The following is a 22,441-nucleotide window of genomic DNA, read 5'->3' as shown; positions in this document are numbered from 1 at the left end:
AACCGTGCTGCCTCCGTGCGAATAACGTTCACTCCAAGTGCGTCAGCTCTATATTTTTTTCACCAAAATTCAGTTCAAAGTCTGCAAATACCATTTTTGCTAAATCAAACTTCGAAAGTATTAATGTTTGCGAAATGAAATACATATACCATACAATTTGGACACCATGTCACCAAGTATATGAACAGCCATTTCGGTTACCCCGATTCAGTTCAGGACATAGTTGCTACATATCATATATGAAGTAATTTAAGCTGTGGTGCAACACAGCATCAACACCTCACCAACTCAGCAGTTGGTTCATCAAAACCATCACCTTCCAAAACATAGCAGTTGGATCATGAAAATTGTCAGCTTACAGAACATAGCAGCTAAGCCCCACTATCATCATTTGGCTTCATTTCTTATGCAGCTTTTGCCTTCTTCCGCGTGATAGTTTTCTTAACCTCATCAGCTGCTCCAGTTATTCCAGTGCTGTCACAACTTGTGGCTCTTTTCCCCTTCCGAGACTGTTTAGGTTTTGTAGTAGGCTTCTTAGCTTCATCAGCCTTATTGCCCTCCACGCTATCCTCATTTATAGCATTATTGTTATCATCAGCAACAACACCATTTTCTTCAGCACACTCTTCATTCAAACAATCAGTTTCTCCATCAATCTCTTCACTTATATCTTCATCAGCCCCATCTATGCCACCAGAAGTACCTTCACTTGACTCCGCCTTCTCCTCCTCAACTTTTTGCTGTAGGGATTCAATCAGTGTCATCAACTCCCGATTAACCTGCCCAGAAAGAGCACCACATAGGCTTAATCTCAGATATTACTCCTTATCAAACTTAGCTCACCTCAGGGAATAAAAGAGTAATTAATATGATATACATAAGTGTGCGAGATACCTGTGGATTCTGCAGAAAATCAGATATATCAGTTTGGCAGGATGGGCATTTCATTACATTCTTCTGTGTCCGCAATGTTCTTCGTCCTCCACAATTCCTCTGTTTCATGAAAGACTGACCAGCAAAGGCACCATCCAGACATGCCTTGCAGAAGTTATGGGCACATGGTGTAGTAAGAGGGTTAACCATCACTTTGTGGCAAAGAAGACAGCTGAATTCTGCATATCATTGAATACCTCATCTTAAGACCACTTCAACTAAAAAGCTTAAGCACACAATGATATAGTCCAAATTACAAGAAATTGTACCCTTTAGGAGCCTTTCCTTCACAGATACTTGCTTTTTCTTGGTTCGAGCTTTCTTCACAACATTTCCATCTTCATCACATTCAAAGCTACCCATTCTACTTGCTGGAGGTGGTGTTTTCCAAAGCCAGCAACCTTTTTCCTCCTGCATAACATAAGCAAGACATCTTAACTTGGGAAAGAGTGTACTATCACAACTAGGACATGCATAAGATTTTGTTAAGAGATGCCCAGACAAGCACAGGGGTGTCATGTGGTGTCTAGTTGACTGGTTTTGGGTAAGGAAGCATTAGTATTTGAGCAAGAGGTGTTGGTACCAGTCAGACAGGCACAGGGGTGTCATGTGGTGTCTTGTTGACTGGTTTTGGGTAAGGAAGCATTAGTATTTGAGCAAGAGGTGTTGGTACCAGTCAGCCAGGCACAGCACAAGTAATCCTCCACAACAAGAGGTGTTGACCTAAACTATTTCGCATACAAATTCTAATTCCCAATCCAATATTCATATCAAATTCCCCCTCTCTAGGTTTACAATAAAACTAAAGTGGGACACTAATAGGAACTAAACAAAAAGTTCAATAAAACAGGAAGTTAGAAACCACATCTAAAAGCAAGTTTTACATGTATATGATGCATCATTTTAGTGGTTATTGAAATTAAGGACAAGCTTGAGTTATGTAACATTAGACCAAAAAGAAGTAGCAAAGACCATGGCATGATCCTAAAACTGTGTTTCAAAAGAGTTGCTTCTCACATCATAATCCCATGCAGGAGCTCCTTTTCTTTCAGTTATATCAGTAGCACCTTTCTTTATCTCCTTAACATCAGGTAAGGACCTTGGCCGGTCCCCAAGATTATCACTGCAAAGAAGACAAGGAGAATTAAGTTCACATTATAAAACTAGACATCATAGAGACTGATTTTATTGAGAAAGAAAACATTGATGGTATAACAAACCTTGTCCACGGAGCAGGTTCATTATCACAGCGTACAAAAAGATACCGACAAACTTTAAATCCCTACATAGTCAAAAACAGACATTGTGACGGTATATGACACACCCCACCCTTTAAAAAAACACAATTCAGCAAAGTCATCTACCTGAATTCCAACTTTGCGCCAACATTTTTCTATCCTGTAAATCCCATCATATCGTACTCCTTTCTCTGGTGCATATGAAGAACGCTTCTCCTTAAAAGACCTAGATATCAAAAGAGAAGTAATGCAAGGATAGCAAACAGATTCACAAAATATCCCATTTTTTCAAGCATTGCAGCATTTTAAATTATTTCCAAACCTGAATAGGAGTGATGTGGATTCTTGTTCAAAAATGGGTCTTTCTACAACCAAAATCCTATTTCGTAATTTGATTATGATTTGAGAATCTATGCACATATCAGTTTATAATAACCCAAACATCTCAATAATTGGAAGTCTGGAACAAACTAACCACTAATATGTTTTCCAAATTCCAAGGTCGCATATTTTTCAAATTGAGTGATGTGGATTCTTGTTCAAAAATGGGAGTGATGTGGATTCTTGTTCCAAAATGGGTCTTTGTACAACCAAAAGCCTCTTTCATAATTTGATTATGATTTGAGAATCTATGCACATATCAGTTTATAATATAGCCCAAACATCTCAATAACTGGAACAAACTAACCACTAATATGTTTTCCAAGGTCACATATTTTTCGAATTGAGGATTTTCTAAAATTTATGGATGGACAGGTATTTTATCCTGTCAGCACCCTTGTCAATTCCAGAGTATAGTAACCATCAACTGACCTCACAACTCGTACAGGATATCCTTTCCGGCAGCTGACTCTTAAGGCTTCATTACCCCTTTCAAACTTCTGATCAAATGATTGCTGCTTGTTTGTCCTTTTATTCCCACTAAGGTCTCTTCCACCACTACACCACCAATCAAAATAAGAATTTCAGAAGTAATCCCAGATTAAGCACCGAATGAAAGACTGTTCATTAATGGATAACTGCACTTGACAACACACTCCATTATATAACAAATAATAGTAAGTTATAGAGCATTCACCACCTAGTAGAGTAAGCATCATCACCTTAATGGAGAATATTAGAACTGTTGACAGCATTGCATTTTCCAGTAAAGTAGAAATACAACATTGATCAGTAAGAAATAAATGTTGTATTACTGCTTTGCTGGAAAATGCAATTGTGTCAACAGATGAACTGAACAGCACTAAAATAGACAGATAAGGAAGGAGTAAACACACAATTTTCCAGTCAAATTTAAAACAATATAATATAAGATAGAAGACAATTTAAAAAACTTATTGATAATAATTTTTAAAAATAAAAAGAGGTGACAAATTGCTGCCAAAAGCATACCTTCCAGTATAGAGGAACCATTCTCCATGGTCCTCATCATCTACATAACCACCAGAAAGTGCAACTGACTGAGCACCATAGTCTCCTTGACCAGCAATTCCACCAACATGTACAAAGTGAGCACCCCACTGCCTGCATTCCAACCTATCATCCCAACTTTCCCCAACCAAGACACCCATGTTCCGTTCTGGATCATGCTCTGGAGGGATTGGACCAAAATGGTCTTGAGGTATGGTCACAAAAATCTTTCCACTTGCAGCATTAGCCTTTCCAGGCTTTTTTGCACGTTCAGTAGTAAATGCTTTGTCAGGTCTATTTTGATTGTGAATAAAATGATATGCTCTTGAAGGCCCATCAGAAACATTTTGTTTTGAGAGTTTAGCCATCCTGATTGCAATAACAAGTGCAGAGTTGATTCGAGGTTGACTTGCCATTTTGTGTGGAATGGCAGCACGGCAATTTGCACAAGTAAGCTTCCTCTGACCAACCCATTTCTCAAAGCACTTCAAGCAAAAATTGTGGCCACATGGTGTCTGAAACAAGTGAACCATACAGTTAGCCAAATGGAAGAAAGAACATCAGGGTTATAATATCAATGCAATAATTAACATACTAAGCACATCAAGAAACCAACATCTTACTGAAAAGAATAACAAGTGCATATGTAAATGCAAATGATTATTAGTTCTTTTTTTAAGAACCATATTTTCCTCCTCCCTTTACACACCAAAACCATTCAACCTTGATTAGAACTACATTCTCAAAAACAACTTTGGCACCTCATATTTATATAGAATGCATTATCACAGGCCATACCCAGCAACAGGCATGTGTCATTAAACTCGGGCATCTCACCACCAATCACCAAACAAGAATCATGACTGCTGAGGGTAGTAAACTACAACCAACAAAAAAAATCAACAGCTATAGCCCTTGATAATGCTAATTCATCCAAGGTAAACTTCTGACTTGCCTACTGACAAATATATTTCACTCATCACAGTTCAACCCACTGACAGTACAGCACTAATGGCATTCTACTACCAATCAAGCAATCCCAAGGTCAAACACCATTTTGCCAAAACAGAATCACCATTAAAAAGCAAAAGCCCATGCAAACTTGATCAGCAGACTCAGAATCAACTCTAAACTCCACAGAGAGTATTCAGACATCATGACATGCTAAAAATACTACTTGCAGTATCCTCAAAACCCTTGCAATAAACCATATACAGAAATTTGCAGAGATACTGATATTGGTGCAATAATTCAGAACCAATAACAACTGCAGAAGTAAATGCAGATGAAGACAGTAGCACCCTAAAGGAGAATCGCATTTTCTTGTTCCAGTTCAAGCACCAACTTCTAGTCAACTTCAACAACAAACGTTTTCAGAAACATTTGGTCAAACACCGAAGGTCCAGTGCATTTAATCGGTATAATACTCCGGTTATTAAGCCAAATCAGAACTATATGTGCCTAGATTTACGATTAAAGCCATATCAAATTAGTCATATCCGTGAAAATTGAAAATAACATGCTCTTACTACTACATTTAGTCATTTACTTAAAATAAGAACAAAAATAGAAAAGCGCTTAAATTAAAATCACAAAACGAATACTAAATGAACAGCAAATCTCACCGTGACAGGTCTGTCCGGAAGCTGCATACAGATGGAGCAGTTCAAGCTCCCGTCGAGAAGATTGAGAACCTCGTTATCGCCACTAGCGTTCCTCTTCTCTCGATCGGCGTCATCGACCTTCGCGCCTCCGCTCATGAGCTCCTGTCGTCGCTTCGCCTTCTCCTGCTCGGTGAGCGTCGCATCGGCCTCGATAGCCCGAATCGCCGCAATAAGGTCGCCGGAGGTCGACGACGGCGTTACCGATGCCGGCTTCACGGCCAGATGAGCATCGGCAGCAACAACAGACGGAGAACAGTCCGGACATTCCCACTCGTCAGTATCCGCCATCGATTCGAGAGGGACCGGGAGGCAGGCGACATGCCAGGGAGTAGCGCATGTCTTGCACGTCAACGTCTCGGTCCAAGCCGGCTTGCTCTTGCACACCATACAGACGCCATCGCCGTCGCAGGGAAGAGTCGTCGCCTCCGCCATGAGGTTTTCCGGCGAGTAAAACACACACAATAGTAGAGAGAATAGCTCGAATCCCGGAGGACAGTAGAGGAAGTGGAGCCGTTGTATTCGGCTCTCGAGAGACGGGAGACTTTTTTAAGTATGTTAGTGGGAGAGTGGACTTATTGGCGCACGAAATGTTTTATTTTTGGTGACAAATTTTGAAACTTTTCATTTTCCCTCTACTAATTTCGTGGCTCCAAATATGGAATACTTGCACGGTGACAAAATCTCATTTTGAAAACTTTCCGTTTATGAGGAGAGTAATTAAATTATTATTATTATTATAATTTCAAAAATATTAATTTTAGGGCTTTCTATGTTATAATTTTTATTAATTTTTTAAAATATACTGTAAAAATAAAGACTATAACGTTACATTTTTCTTAGCTGTAAAATCTTAAAGATTGAGATATAAATATTGTCCAACTAATTTTTCATTTATCAATTTTAATTATGTAATTCAAAATAATAAAAAAGTATATTAATTGCTCAACTAATTTCTATGCCATAAAAACACTTGATAGAACTTGTGACTTGATGTTATACATGTCACATCAAAAATGGTAAGAAATCTGCAATAAAATTGAATGCAATATTTTTACTTTTTACGGTAGGTTGGGAAACTGAAAAAATGATTTCTTGAAAATATTTTATGAAAAAATAAGTCAGTTTTTAGAAAATAGTTTCATTTTCAATGTTTGGTTACATTTTGAAAAAATTGTCCTTTTTTGTAATGCTAGTGACTCTATCAAGTGTGTTTGATTCATTTTTTAGAAAAATGAGTACAATTGTATAATTAAACATTTCAATTGTTTTATTTAGAATATGAAAAATATTTATAATAATATTAAATATAATTTAATTTATTACTAAAAAACCACTGATTTTCACCGAAAATGTTGTTGTGATTGCGGTGAAAAATGACTTTCGTCAAAATAATTATATTTTTTCCAATCAAAGAAAAATGTTTTCCGTTGACTGGATTTTTCAAGCACATCCAGATACTGAAAACCCATAAAATGATTTTCAAAAATCATTTTTCGAGTTTCTAAACAAACCCTTAGTCAAATTATTTATTACAGAGTATTATTATTATTATTATTTCTTATTTTAAATATTGATTAAATTTAATGCTTATATACTTTTATAAAGTTGTCACTTCAAATTTAGTCAACTACAAAGTTTGGTCTTTTGGTCTTTTGAGCATTCAAATTGACAAGTATTCATAACCAAATATCAAATATTCTAAATTTTGAAGCGAAATAGCAAAAGTGAAAATAATTCATATTTGATGAGTTACAACTATAATTAACTCAAAAGGTATGGAGCGTAAAATTACTTCCTTATGAAATAATAATTAATTATATAGAGAAGATAATAAAGTCATCTTCATTCGTGGGTTTTAATGAGATTTTTTGAATAATAAAAATTTAGTGAGTTTTTTTTTTATAACAAATGTGGGGAGGAGATTTTGATGATTTTTTTCTCCTGCAATGGATGAGATTTTGGCAGTCCTGTGGGGCCAACTTTGGTTCAGGACAACTGCGCCTCAAGCACGCGCAGATTTTGCGCCCGCCTGGGCGCGTAAGTACTTTAAAAAAAATATATATGTTTTTTATTTTGTTTTGTTTTTTTCCTTTTCATTTTTTCCTCCACTCCTATTTTCTATTTCTTAATCACACATAAATAAATAAAAATCTCAAAAATCACACCAAAATCTCCACTATTGAGGAAGGCATAATAAGTACTTATATATCTCAAAAGTGGTGATTAAGTAAATATAACATAATTTTTGTATCAAAGTGTCACATGTATTATTCTTGTTGTTGTTGCTAACACTCCATGGGTCAAACTCACCGCATAGAATCTAGAAATTTGTCTAATGTATACATTCATGTAATGATTACGGATTCTACTCGACATTCAAAATAATTAATCCTACTTAATATAACCCTTAACATTAATGTGTTATAATATGTCTTTGTATTTAGACAAACCATTTGTATGATCACAATTTAGTTATTTTGAAAAATCAATTATCATGAACAAAAAATATAATGTCTTTAAAAAAAAAAAGTTATATTTTACTCATGATTTTTAAATATTTGTCATGTAATAATAATTAAAAGCATTTATTGGTGTAATAATAATTGACCTTTATTGATCACAACTACTATTAGGTAAGAATGGACTAATAATTTAACTCAATATCTAAAATTATATTTCGTCAAACTAACTAATTATAAATCTGGTCGCTCAAATATAAAAAATAAATAAATAAGCAATTACAATTTTAACTCACGATTTATAATTTTGATATATTTAATTCAATTTTATTGTGGTCCTATGTGATATAAAATCCAATATTTTTATACAATGTAATGTGTTGTTAGACACTTAGACAATTATTTCACGAATAATTTATTAATATAAAATACCCAAAAAAAAAAAAAACATGTAAGACCATTTTACACAATACCAATTGATATGAAAATACAGATTTATGGTTGATAGATACCTTGTGAATAGTATCATTGATATATAATAGTGATATTTTATTTATATATATATATATATATATATATATATATATATATATATATATATATATATATATATATATATATATATATTTAGTTTCTTTCATATTTACGTGTCAAACTAATGATTGTATTGTCCAAACATGCTCCCAAGTCCCAGTCGTTACATGTCCGATTCTTTACGTCACTTAAAACTCCAATTTGCACCATAGGAAATCAGGAACATTAAAACAATTGAAGCAAAGCTAAGCTTATAGACGTGTATCGGCCATAGTCTCTTTTTTATTGTGTGAGGTGGAAATTTGAATTGGTAGTATTTAGTATCGGTTAAATTTTAATACTATATTGAAATATGTGCTTCATCTCAACTAAAATTTTAAGTTAATAGTTGGATTGCACATTTATATTTATATTATTAATATTATTTAAGTGTTCAAATATATTCGTTACAATATATTACGGAGTATATCTTAGTAAATCAACTCTTCAACTCTGTTAGCACCATCTAGAGAAAACAAAATATATTTAAAGAAAGTGTGTGTGCCACACTCCTTTGATTAATATGTGAAGTACTGTGACTGGACTAATTGAGAATATTTCGTATTAAAACTTTCCCATATGAACAAGCAAGTTGTCGTCAAGGACGTCTAAACTCACAATACGAAGTTTAGTGTGAACACGAATTGTATACTACTGGCAAATAATCGTTATTTGATATTTTAAATAGCCGTTATATGATATTTTCAATAGTCTTGGTGTGAACACAAACGTTATGTTACTGACAAATAACTGTTATTTGATATTTTAAATAGCTTTGGCGTGAACATGTATGGTATGTTAATGATAATTTGATATTTTAAATAACAGTTATTTGTTGACTGATGTTCTAAGAGAGTTAATTTTACCGGTAATTTATATCGTGGACAACTGTCCACACTCCACATAGCATTGTCGACCCTATAATGCCTATATCAAAATGACGTTGTTTGATGTTTAAACTTTAACGGACTTTGTAGCTTCTCGTTTCTCATGTTTCAACACAAAGTTTAGTTTGTTTTAGATACAAAAATCCTTACGCTTAGGATACAGAATAACATAACATGGTGCACAAAAACGCATAACACGAGATACATACAGATGTTTTCTATTTTACTTATTATCATATATGATTTATGTAATAATTTATATCCTATACGCATATAATTGATTTCATAATACAAGACATAAATTCGTAAAACAAGATACACAATATATTTTGTGTTATATAACTACTAATCAATTTCAGGTACAAAATCCTTACGCTTAAGGTACATAATTGCATAACATGATGCACAGAAACGCATAACACGAGATACTTACACATGTTTTATATTTTACTACGAGATACATACACGTGTTTTCTATTTGACTTATTCTCATATATGATTTATGTAAATAATTTATGTCCTAAAGACACATAATTTCATAATACAAGACATAGATTCGTAAAATAAGGCACACAATAAGTTTTGTGTTATACGACTACTAATCAATTTAAGGTACAAAATTATTATGCTTAAGGTACATAATTGCATAACATGATGTACATAAACACATAACACAAGATACATACACATGCTTTACAATAAAAAAACATATGTAATGCGAACTGAACAATAAACGATCGCGGTTAAAATTAAAGTTAAAAAAACGTCGTATAGGACTGTGGACCCTGGTCCACGATATAACGATTGAATTTTACCCATCTTTCAAGTATTTGGATTGTCCATTTCAACCTCTCCACTGCCAAAATAACCATGTGCTACCATTGACTCTGGAAAATTTTGAACAAAATTTCGTGTTTTCAATCACATTTGGATGGTCAGAAAATGCAAAGTTTTTAGCAGTGTAGAGATATTTGACTCCAGGAAATGAACATGCTAGATATAAGATATTTGAGAACTGCATGACTAAAAAGCAAATAAAAATGTCAGCACAAGTAAGATGAGTGGTTATATGCATAATTTGAGTTATTATTTTATTTTATATTTTTTATTTGTATTTGTCCATTTTTTCAAAAACTCTGCTTTCTGTATGAGTGTTAGACAATTGGCTTGTTAGTCGTAATTGTTAGCGACATCCGCTATTAATATTGGTCAGGTCAAAATGAATTTAGATTTTTTATGAGATGAATTTTGTATATGTATACATTCAATATAGATAATATGTAAATAATAAATTGATTTTCAAAATGTACTCATAAGTTGATCAAATAAAGTTTGAAAAGACTTTGTAAGAACATCATCTCACATTAAAAAATGCGTGGTTTGATGGATTATTTTCAAATAAAAAAATGCATACAACATTGATATATTTAGTTATTATAGTATCATTGTTTGTTAATTTAATTGTACTGATTGTTAGATTAGCTAATAAACATATACAATTTCATTGAGTCATTTATCATGAGGTCGTTGTCGGGTGAATGATTAAATGTTGCAAGTAAAATATTTATTGGTATAGTTAAGAAAATTCAAGAAAATAGAATTATTGTCTAAATTTACATGTGTATTAATAGTTGGTTACTAATTGTCCCAAATGATTATATTAGTAATATTGGAAAAGTGGTGAAAAATTAGTGTTTATTCTTAGTTTTTTTTTTTTTTTTTTGGGTTTTATCATAACAAATGATCCTTTTTTTAGGGCATAATGATGATGTTGAATATGTCAAACTTATAGTTGAATGACTCTATAATCACTACCCAAATACCCAATGTAAGGACAAACAATAGGGCCATATTGAAACAAGTAACAGACTCTAAGGACCAAATATGCAATTTCCTCAATAGTTTTAGCATTAAAAAAAAAAAAAAAAAGAACAAATAAATCCTTCTTAATCATAGCCAGGTATCTGAGCATCTGCGAGTCGAGATTCGACAAGACCGTGAAACCCTAACCAAGACAGTTCGAAGATACAAATCGAAGGAAGCTCGGCGGGGATCAGCTCAAGACGATAAGGATGTTGAGAATAGCGAGCCGGAGGTTGTCGGGTCTGTCATCATGGTCTTGGATGTCAGCTGCTCAGACCTCCCCGTCCGTCGTGTCCAGAAACCCTCTCGCCGTTTCCGGTGATTCGTCCGATGGAACTTTCACCCGATCGGTTTCTCCTTCGCTCGGTTTCATGTATCTGGATCAAATGAGAGGTTTGATCATTTATCTCTTTTTTGTTCTCTCTATTTACCCTGCCGATCCTTCATTTTGCGATTTTTGGCTTTCGTTGTTGTTGATCCTATTGATGCATTTAGTTGATTATTCTGCCTCTTTGGAGAATTTCTATTTGCGTATAAATTGCCTATAAATTTCTAATTGATTAATGGTACGGTTTTTAAGATTGAAGCGTAATAATTGGAGCTGGAAAATAGATACTAATCAGTAGGTTAAAATATGTTAGGCACTCATTACATAAAAGGATGTTTAATTTTTGAAGGGGGAAATTGTCTCCAGTTACATTCAATTTTTTTTGTATCATCATTAAAGTCCATTCCGGTTTTCTTGGAGTCAGAAGTCCATGTTTTTTTTGAGGTACCTAATTGTCTATTTATCTTATACTCTTGTGTTTAAATATTGGTGATGGTTTCATTTACTTGCTGGTAAAACTTTTGTTGGAAAGCATAGTTTCAGTTATTTAAGGTGCAAGGTTAGGCTTGATTCAAGAAATGATCTTGTAATAATACACCATTATCTGTGTACTATTGTATGATATTGTGGCTATAATTATGCATAATTTAGTGTCCAAAATTTGGAACTAAACACCACTAGTGGAGAGAGAACTTATTTAGATGAAGAGGCTGAAAGGATGTATTTTTGTGAAGCTTTTCTGTGTTATATTTTGCATTGTGCAATATAATAGTAGTCTATGGATCGAGCAATTATGTAAATATTGTCTTGCTGTGCTAACTGCAATTACTGACCTTCCTGGGAAGTGTAAAAGGATCTGTAGCTACTATTTATTGTTTGCTGTTAGACCGATTTTGCTAAACTAGACTGAAGAAGTATTTGATTGTTAAATCATTTGATGTCATCTGATGAATAGTAGAAAGCATTAACACATGGCAATGTTAGTGGATGGGTTCTTTTGATAATTTAATTAGTAGTCCTATACAATAATGGCACTTGAAAAATAACATGTAAAATGTTGAAATTGCATTTGTTCATCAACTCCAGGCTTTGTATGGTCACTTTTTTCACCATTTAATCAGCTGGCCATCATTAAGTGGAGTCTGAATATGCATTATACATCAAACCGATGTAAAATGTTTAGTTGTTGAGGCACAACAACATCAATATTACTTGGTTATTACTTATTACTCTGTATTTTTTCTGCCCTATTTCTATTAAATTAAGATATTGCAGTTTAGTTAGATTGTATTAGTACTAGTTATTTGCATTCAGTAACAGTTTTGACATTGTGCAACTACTCTAGGGTTTTCATCTGGTCCTTTGGCCCCTGCAAAAGAGAGTTCTTCAGATCTTCCACCAACAGTGGCTGCAATCAAGAATCCGAGCTCAAAAATTGTCTATGATGAGCACAACCATGAGCGCTATCCACCTGGTGACCCCAGCAAGCGTGCATTTGCTTACTTTGTTCTGACTGGAGGCAGGTTCGTGTACGCCTCATTGGTCCGCCTCTTGATACTCAAATTTGTTTTGAGCATGTCTGCCAGTAAGGATGTCCTTGCCCTGGCCTCCATTGAGGTTGATTTGTCAAGTATTGAACCTGGGACGACTGTTACAGTCAAGTGGCGTGGGAAGCCCGTGTTCATTAGGCGTCGAACTGACGAGGACATCAAAACTGCTAACAGTGTTGATGTTGGCTCGCTTCGTGACCCACAGCAAGATGAAGAGAGAGTTAAGAACCCTGAATGGCTTATTGTTATCGGAGTCTGCACACATCTAGGATGCATTCCCCTACCAAATGCCGGAGACTTTGGTGGCTGGTTTTGCCCATGCCACGGCTCTCACTACGACATCTCTGGTAGGATTCGCAAGGGACCTGCACCATACAATCTGGAGGTGCCTACTTACACTTTCTTGGAGGAGAACAAGCTTCTTATTGGTTGAAAAGTTAGGGCAAACTTTGTACCCCCACACAGCAGTGAAAGCTGCTGGACCTTAGATTTGATTTTGACGAAGACTTCCTTTGAATTTCTTGTTTCTTGGCCTACAGAGTTCAGTACCCGTGGATTTGTATTTATACATCAGTCATGAACAGTGCATGCTGTTTTGAATAATGCAGCTGGCCAATTTTTAAATTCTTTCTCAGATTTTGGAACCATGTTTGTAATAATTTTTAAACTTTCTATAACAATGAATTATATAACTTTCCTGTACTGCAATGTGGTTTTTCTCACTGCATGTCCCAGTTCAATATAGTTGATAATCATAGGTGATGGAAATTTTTATGTCTAGGGAGGGATTCAGATGTTGGCCAACTTTGTTGCCTCTCATATACATGTTCTGCTTAGTTTAGACAAATAGTTTGGTTAGTTTGCAATTTCTTTTCTATTTATTTTCATTCGTCAATTCTTTATATCCATTCTCTAAAAATAATGGATCCCACATCAAGAATAGGAAAAAAGAACTCATATAGTTGGGGATTGCCAATTTAGAGAGGTAGAGGGGAAAAAAAGTTGTCTCACTAATGCATTCAATAGGCCCGTGCCTTGCACACACTCTCTGATTAGCAGAGAGAAAGGCCCGTGCCTTGCACATTAACATAGAGAAAACTATTGCCATCGATGCTCCAAGTTTTCCAAAATTGTTGGAAATAGCCTTTGAAAAACTTGAAAAATGTTTTTCATTTACCATTAAACATGTTTTCCTTTTCTTTTTTACACTTTCCTATTTTTTTATTTTTATTTTTTTTTTGGGAAAATTGGAAAAATTTTCAATTGGAAAGTGGGTAGGGAGAGTCTTCTGTTTTAGTAGTTCATACACAAGAAAAGTAGTCTAACCACAGCAGCAAACATATTCGTGACAGAGTTCAAAGATCCCAATATCATCTAGATTTGGCATAAAAATAATGGTATACAGTATACTGGCAGGTTGATCATCACATCTCTGGTCGATGAACTATGCCATGCCCTTGAACACTACTAGGCTTCGAAAAGCCTCTTCTAAAATAGATATCAATATTAGGTATCTAAAGGGCCATTCAAGGTATGATGAGTTCAGTCATCCGCGATAGCGTCATAGCCATAGAAGGTAAGGCTTGTGGAGAAGAAGTCAATGATGAAATTAGTTCAATAAAAGGGTCCTGGTAGCGCACACGGCACATTTAGCACCTCATCATTTAGCAGTCATGAATAGGAACTAATGGTAGTTTGCCGCCATATGCTTCTGGAAGTTGGCTCTCGTCAATGTCTCGAAGAAGGGTGGATTTCATTTTCTTGTTTTCGACAAAAATGATCTGCAAAGAGATGAGAACAAAAAGAATAAATGATACTTTATATTTAACCAATAAAGATCTCTTGGTTGTTATAACTTATAATAGAAGAGTTGGGATTAAGTTTTGGTTGAGTTTGTGGTTATACTAGGTTGAAAAGTGCTGCAGGGATGATCATAATTCAATCATATAGGCTACATACTATCCAAGAAGGCTGTAAGCATCTAATTATTTTTGAATTAATGCAGAGTAATCATAACAGAATGATTTTAGTCACTGGATTTCTAGCACTGGTATTAGAAATTCACCTTTTTCTTTGTTCTGCTATCGATAAATGGGTAAATGACCTTCCATGCAGTCATGAATATGTAAGGCACATGAACAATGAACAACTTGCCTAGCCTCTCAGGATAGCAATCCTGCAGTTGTCACAACGAGAAACAAACACAAGTCTTCAGACTCATTCCACATTTGTTTTGAGTATAACATTTTCGGTTCCTTTCATAGTATGAAGGAAAGACCAACCTGCAAAATTGATAGAGCCGCTAAGTATCCCCGTACGTCACTGTTAGCATACCCCCATCCTTCCAGGTCTGCTATGCTTACAAACTTCTCCTGCCCGTCTGGCATTCTGCGAGAATCAGCAAAACAATTCAGAGTTCATTACAAAAAAAAACCTTCAAAAGTGAAAATGGGAGAGACAGAGGCAAGTAAATGACTCCATTTTACCTAGAAGATATTGTATCAAGTGAAAACGTGACAAAGCCTGCCATAAAAATAAAGAAGATGAGCTCAGTATGAAGCAGGCGTTTAGCGATTATATGTGTTCTAGGAGAAATCAGAAAACAAAGTATAAGCTCGACATAACAAATTCAGAATCAGAAGTGCATACGCTTAAACTCATCTAAAGTTGTTTGCTTATGGCGGCCGCCATACACAACAACTATAGGACGCCCTAGCTTGTCTTTCCCCTGCATAAACATCTTGTTTTGGGCAAGGTCATTTGGAATTTCAGATGGAGATATGGAGCCTTTTGGCACAAATTCTCTCCTCCAGCTCAAGTACTTGAGAAACATTGCAGAAGCCTTTTCAACATCCAGATCCCTAGCTCGTAAAAATCTCCGAATCATCAAGTCATCCACATCCTGCACTTCATCAACACACAAGGCTGATCAGGCGTTCAAGTTTTTCAATCCATTTCACCAGAAAAAACCTCTCGAATGTTTAATGCATCTGATAACCGTTAATCAATTGAAGCAATTAAAAAAGGCTTAGTTCACTGTCCACAAACCTCAATCAGTTACCAAGCAATAGCAAATCAAGTTCGGATCAACAGAAATTATGATCATTAAACTTATGATCATTAAACTAGACAGCTGAAATGAAGGATTGAACAAATTTATGCAAAAAGGGGGAAAAAACGAACAGAGCTGTAATTAGCAAGAAAAACGGACTGACCTTAGCGGAAGGATCTTCCCGTTGAACAACAGCTCTCATGATTCCGATTTTACTGCGCTCTACCTCTTCCTTCTCGGCGCAATTTCCGCGACTGCTCTCCACGTCCGAAGCTTCCGAGTCGTGGTCGCTGTACGGAATCTCATCGGCTTCAGGCGGAGGCGAAGCCTTGCTCTCCTTCTTCCCTTTCTCCGCTGAGGAACCAAATGTACTCGAGAACGTCTTTCGCAAATAGGACGTCATTGTCGATTCCTCCTCCTCCTTCCAAACAAACAGAGTACAGATCCTTCCTTTCTTCTTCTTCTCTCTCTCTCTCTCTCTCTAGCTGTGATGTAGCAGGAAGAAATGAAGATCAGGAAGTTATGGCAATGGCAGATGGGGAACGATAACCATACTTGTAGTTTTCAGTTTGTTGTTTGGTAGTTGATGGCAGTAGTTGTACGTATTTGACTGGTTGAAGCAGTAGTTTACACTCCAATTATCTTTCCAGTTTCAAAGTCATTAAGACATAACGATTCTTAAACTAATTTTCTAATCCCACAGCCACGCATAATGCATATACTATTCAAACAAGGTGTCCTACTTTCAAATCTGCTGTCACACGCGTGTCACGAGGACTCTAAATTTATTATTCCATTAAATTTTGTTTGGCGTCCCATCACACTAATCATGTTCTAAGACTTTATCATGAGTTTTAATTAAGGTAACGAAAATACATCACGTACCCCTAAAATTATACTCCTAATTTTTATTTCACTTGTGTTTAAATTTGATTGGATGAATAAAAAAAAATGGATAAACATGATGACACTCTACTAAATTAAACAATCAAGGCATGTCATGTTATAGAAAGTAAAAAATGAGCGTAAGATTTGGGTGTTCAGGTATAATTACTCTACATTAAGGTAATTGCGTTCAGAGAAAATTACACTTTTAGTCCTATGATTATAGGACTCTGGTTAATTGCAACGCTTGACTTTAAAATTGACAAATTAGTCCCTTAACTATGATTTTTTTTTTAAAGTAGAGATGTCTCGACATCCTCCTCTATTTGTCATGATTAGGGGATAAAAGTGCTTGAAGTGCCTCCAAAAGAATCCTCTTGAAAGATGTGATGGACATTCTTCGAATGACCAACAAATAGGTTAGGTTCTTTGTCGATGCTCTAATTGTTTAACAATAATAATAATAGTAATAATAATAATAGTTTTAACCTAAAAAGGGTAATGCTTATTTTTGTATCAGTTGTGGTGTCATTTTTTTTACTTCTTCTTCTTGTTGTTGTTTTGTATCATTTTATCAAAGTTCTTTTAAAAGGAAAAAAAAAAGTTAAAATAAAAGATCTGTATTTTATTTTTAATCTTCGACTATACTAACATTTTTACTTTTAATTATTGATTTTCACTTTAACTCCCGAGTTTGAAATAAAATGTTTAACTTCTTGTTTAAAATATCTAAATGTTATTAAATCTTAAATATAGTTTGGTGAAGTTTGACAAAGTTTGTTAATAATATGAGAGACATCCCACGTGAGAATAGTTGAATTATTATTATTATTATTATTATTTATTAAAATTTAAGTGTAAGGGTATCTTGGAGATTTCGTTGCAAAATGTAGATTAAAAACGAGGCTCCAAAGAATGTTTAATCAAATTATAAAATATTTATATTAGTGTTTTGGCTAAATTAAACCATTAAAATAGTTAAATTCTTTAATCTTTTAATCAAAATTTCATTTACTACCAAGTCGAATAATATTTCACACAAGCTAAGAGTGAAAAGTGCTAGAAAAATAGTTAAAATTGGCATTTAAAGTATTTTTTTTAATATAATTTTCAATGTGGTTCACTTATGATTTGGGTCGAGTTAAATTGGATTTGATTTTTTCTAAGCGCAATGTTTAATTTGATATATTATAAATTTAAAATTGATAATTGGTGAATGAGAAATTAATTTTCAATGTGTACTAATTTGAGTCGACGAAAATGGAGTTGGGAAATAAGGTTTGTGGTAAGCTTTGTCCCACATTAAAAAATGGATGTGAGTTATGCACTAGTAAGTAGTATATATACAATTTTACTTTTTAGGGAATTTGAATTGTATATGATATATGTTTATTTCGGTTCTCACACATTTGCAAATCAAATCTTAAAACTTGCTGTGAATTCTATTTATCAACAAAAGCTAAATAAGGGTCAAATAGGTCATTGAACTAAAAAAAAAAAACAATTGGATCCTTGAATACAAATTCATAAAACCTGAAAGTATGCTAATGTGGCGGTTACCAATTTTAAAAATAATTTTAATTAAAATAATATTAAAAAAAAAAACAAGAACTGCCATCCAGAGACGATTTTCTCTGTCCGACCGTTCTTGTTTTTTATTTTAATTTAATTTATTATTTATTTAAAATTATTTTTAAAATTGGTAACCGCCACGTCAACAAACTTTCAGATAAATATGCCATTTTTCGTTAAATTGATTGAGTTTGTATTGTTCAATGACCCAATTATATTTTTTAATTTGATGAACTAATTACAATTTGATTTACAATTGAATGATCTACTTAACCTTTATTTTCAATTTTTTATGACAAGTAATTTTTTATCGTATAAAAATTAAACTCGTTACTTTTGAATATGATAATTATATTTCAACCAGAATGCCACTCCTTTCCCGGCTGCCCCCTCCCTTCTTGATACCATAACTCGGATACATATTCCCAAGAAGCTATTGTTGTGGGACCTTTGATTGTGATAGCCAAGTTGCGAAAGCCAACAAATAGGGAAATTAGTTGCTATAAATGACATATTTAGAAGTATTGGGGAAAAAATGTTGTTGTAAATCAGAAAGTTGCGTTGCTATAAATGACATATTTAGAAGTATTGGGGAAAAAATGTTGTTGTAAATCAGAAAGTTGCGTGTGAGCATAAATATAATATGTGCAGTCTAATTATTAACTTAGGCTTTTAGTTGAGATGGAGTACAACCATGCAAAAGATCATGAATTCGAATCTTCGCGTCACCCCCACAAAGAGACTTCCACGTGTTGCGCTTGGCATCCACCGCACACGTTGAGTGGGCGTATGAGACTTTTAGTTGATATGGAGCACATGCTTTAATTGTTTGGTCATAAAGGTGTATAAATTAAAAACTGAATTGAAACATCTTTGTCGCATCGTTCAATCAATGCTATAATATTTAGCAATAATACTAAAAAAGAAGTATAGATTTGATCTTATTGTGATAATAACTAATATATAAACATTTAAGGATATTCTTTTTGAGTATTATTGACTCTGTTACACTATAATATCTGTTTATACATATTTTCTCAACCTAATGAAGCACAAAAGAATCAATGTCCCACATTATTATGCCGCTCAACCACAAGGACTTTGGTAGCATATTCCCTGATTTATAACTTCTTCACTGGTCTCTAGGCTAAGAGTAATTCTTAAACTTGAATTCAAACTTGCAATACAGAGTAAGGAAGTCAAATGCAGCGGTTATATGTTTTAAGAATTGATATTTTGAGTTATTAAGGGCCTAACTCCCATGAGAACAATACTTCATGTGAGAAGTGTGGATAAATGCTAGTCATTAATATAGTAGATATAACGATTGAAAAATAAATAAAAAATATTTAGGTCAATTTTATAAATATACAAACTTTCAAAATTTGTATATTTATGAAATTGACCTAAATATTTTTCTTTTATTTTTTTAGTCATTGATCATCTCATCATCCTAAATGAACATCTAAGATTATTCCACACTTCTCATAGGAAACATAATTCTCATTGGATCTTGATTCAAGCTATTAATATATGAAGTATAATTACCAATCCTGTAAACTTGTTAAGGGCTGTTTGATTCAAATTATCTCACATATAACTTCAAAATGTATGTGAATATGGTAATATCATAAAAATGGTATTATTGTAATATAAATAATTACTTAAATATTCAAATAATAATGAAGAGTAGTATATATTTTCATTAGATATACCTTGAAGGTGTGAGTACTACTAGTTGAACTCAACTGTCAATTTACAATATCTTATGTTTAAGGTTATTGATCAGTGTTAAAAATTGATAAATGTGCAAAGTCATATTAAATACATATTATATTATTATAGTGTTGTTAGAGGTGTAAAAATGTGTTAAGATAAATGAATAAATAGTATAGTGCGTGGTGTGAGATAAAACGATGTGAATAGTGATGATGAATACATGATGAGTTAAAATATCGTTAGACTAATTAAGAATGAATTTACAACTAACGCGAGATAAGCAGTATGCAAAACAACATAACTAGGTAAACATTATATATATTATTGAGTAAATAAAATAAAAGTCAAGCAAGATATTCAACACACGAGGAAGACACCCTGTGTAAGTTATTGTTGGCTCGCACCATTCTTCTTCCTCACCAGAAGTTGAAAACGGTTCCTCCTCCTCCTCCTCTTCCTCTTCATCCTCTTTTTCATCATCAGAAGTTGAGAACGGCTCCTCCTCATCTTCTTCTTCCTTATCAGAAGTTGAGGACGATACTACATTGCATTTATACATATTGAGATTAGTATATAATGAAAAAAAAAAGTATGTATTTTAGGGTTTAAGAAAACAAATACAATAACTGCATGATAATAAAAGAGATCGAAGTTAACACCTTGAATTTTGTTGGGAGGTACCGAATACTTCACTATGAGGTAAGCACGGATGAACTCTTCGTCATGAGGAGAAAATCGAAAACGGTTGATAATATAATTGAAAAGTTCATCATCAATATTAATACTTTTGTGAACATCATCAATTGTAGTGATGTATATGTAGTCTTGAACAATAGCAATGTCGTCGTCAGACGCCCCACCAGAAGTTTTGGGAGTAGAGGCTGAGGCACAGGCAATGAAAATCTCCTCCTCCATTGTTAGAGGCTTAGATGAAGGAGAAGACATATTGTTTAAGAGGGCTATAATAGTTTATCAGATCAGGATTGAATTCCTCCGCCACAATATATGAACTCTCTCTTATGTTAAGTTTTTTCTTTTTCTGGCTATCAAGAAGCAGATGTGAACAAATTGTAAAAAAAGATATGTATTTATAAAAATACAAAGAGTCCTAATCACACCTGGAATGAAAATAAAAGGAACATTCACAATAACACAAGGAGAAGGAGAATGAATTCTTCTCTAATTAGAATGTATACAAATTAAAGTACTAATAATTAAGAGTTCTACTTGAAGTCTTAATTAGTTTATATATAAATAATAGTTCTTAGTCTATATAAATAATTTTATTTTAATTTAATTGCACAAAGACGATAGTTTTCTAAGTCAAATCTATTATCAATGGCTCTGGCCACTATATATCCAGATGCCACATTAGCTACATCATCTATTATTGAATCTAATTAAGTAATCAACCCATCAAAAACTCCAAAGTAATGATTAAGCTCCATATTTGCTGAGGTGTCACAATCAACGACTGTAAATACGTATTACATTATTATGTAATTAAAGTTGTATGTTAAAACTGTATGTAAAATTGTGTAAAGATAGTTAATAAATCGTGTAGTACGTGGTGTGAGACAAAATAATATGTACACTGAACAGTGATGAGTACATGAGTTAAAAGAGTTAATTCCAGAAATTGTCCTTCGACTATTGATTTTTATTAATTTTTGTCCTCGACTTTTGGTTTGATCAAAGTTGATCCTTTAACTATTGCTTTTGTACCAATTTTGGTACTTTTGTTAAATCTATGTTAAATGGGTGTTAAAACTAATGGCAAACATGTAAAATCGAATATTTTAACCCTTCTCCATCACTTCCTAAAGAATATTTAGTATGCATATATTAGTAAAATTAAGGGATATATTGAAAATCGCACCCTTAATTACTTTTTTGCTTTGTCTCTTACCTTTTCCACTCAACAATTTTTCCTTTGATCTATAATATACAAGCTAATGGGTATTTTTATTACAACAGAATTAATTTAAGGCCAAAGACCTTGTGGTCTAGTGGTACCCGGTATTCCGATTTACACTCTCACATGGATGATGAGATTGGGTTCAGTGGAGTCAACTGTTGAAAAACTTATAATTTGAGTTTTTCATCCATTTTGAGTCATCATTGTCATTAGATCTATTGGCCAGCTAGGCTAAGATCCTTAAATTGAGCCGAAATACTTAATTAGGACAAGACATCCTTATTATACACCTTCGTGTATTTGAACCATCAAAACTTATTATCGTGAAAGATGAGTAATTAAAATTGCTTTAGACTGATGATAAAAAATGTTCGTACTTCTAAAGATGTA

At 33.7% G+C, this 22,441-nt stretch overlaps 3 protein-coding genes across 3 annotated transcripts; 1 reads left to right on the top strand and 2 right to left on the bottom strand.

The window, feature by feature from the left end:
• Positions 1–68: 68 nt before the first annotated feature.
• On the bottom strand, positions 69–5,774 carry LOC116001909 (E3 ubiquitin-protein ligase ORTHRUS 2-like). Its single transcript, XM_031241866.1, has 9 exons — positions 5,207–5,774; positions 3,564–4,096; positions 2,985–3,110; positions 2,298–2,397; positions 2,154–2,215; positions 1,951–2,056; positions 1,203–1,344; positions 895–1,112; positions 69–779 (listed from the first exon to the last, which is right to left on the bottom strand). Exons 1-9 carry the CDS (start codon positions 5,675–5,677, stop codon positions 405–407), a joined length of 2,133 nt encoding a protein of 710 aa, XP_031097726.1. The 5' UTR covers positions 5,678–5,774; the 3' UTR covers positions 69–404.
• A 5,337-nt stretch (positions 5,775–11,111) lies between these two features.
• On the top strand, positions 11,112–13,613 carry LOC116002826 (cytochrome b-c1 complex subunit Rieske-4, mitochondrial-like). The gene is made up of 2 exons (XM_031242991.1): positions 11,112–11,420; positions 12,701–13,613. The coding sequence occupies exons 1-2, from the start codon at positions 11,237–11,239 to the stop codon at positions 13,336–13,338; spliced, it is 822 nt and encodes a 273-aa protein (XP_031098851.1). The 5' UTR covers positions 11,112–11,236; the 3' UTR covers positions 13,339–13,613.
• Positions 13,614–14,251: 638 nt separating this feature from the next.
• On the bottom strand, positions 14,252–16,544 carry LOC116000967 (phosphatidylinositol transfer protein 3-like). The gene is made up of 6 exons (XM_031240846.1): positions 16,121–16,544; positions 15,555–15,807; positions 15,392–15,428; positions 15,188–15,293; positions 14,971–15,081; positions 14,252–14,686 (listed from the first exon to the last, which is right to left on the bottom strand). Exons 1-6 carry the CDS (start codon positions 16,358–16,360, stop codon positions 14,570–14,572), a joined length of 864 nt encoding a protein of 287 aa, XP_031096706.1. The 5' UTR covers positions 16,361–16,544; the 3' UTR covers positions 14,252–14,569.
• Between the last annotated feature and the right edge of the window lie 5,897 nt (positions 16,545–22,441).

This window comes from Ipomoea triloba, chromosome 13, assembly GCF_003576645.1.
Source record: "Ipomoea triloba cultivar NCNSP0323 chromosome 13, ASM357664v1".
Lineage (NCBI taxonomy): Eukaryota > Viridiplantae > Streptophyta > Magnoliopsida > Solanales > Convolvulaceae > Ipomoea > Ipomoea triloba.
Note: the sequence above shows the minus strand (reverse complement) of the source record. Positions and strands in the feature narration are given on the sequence as shown.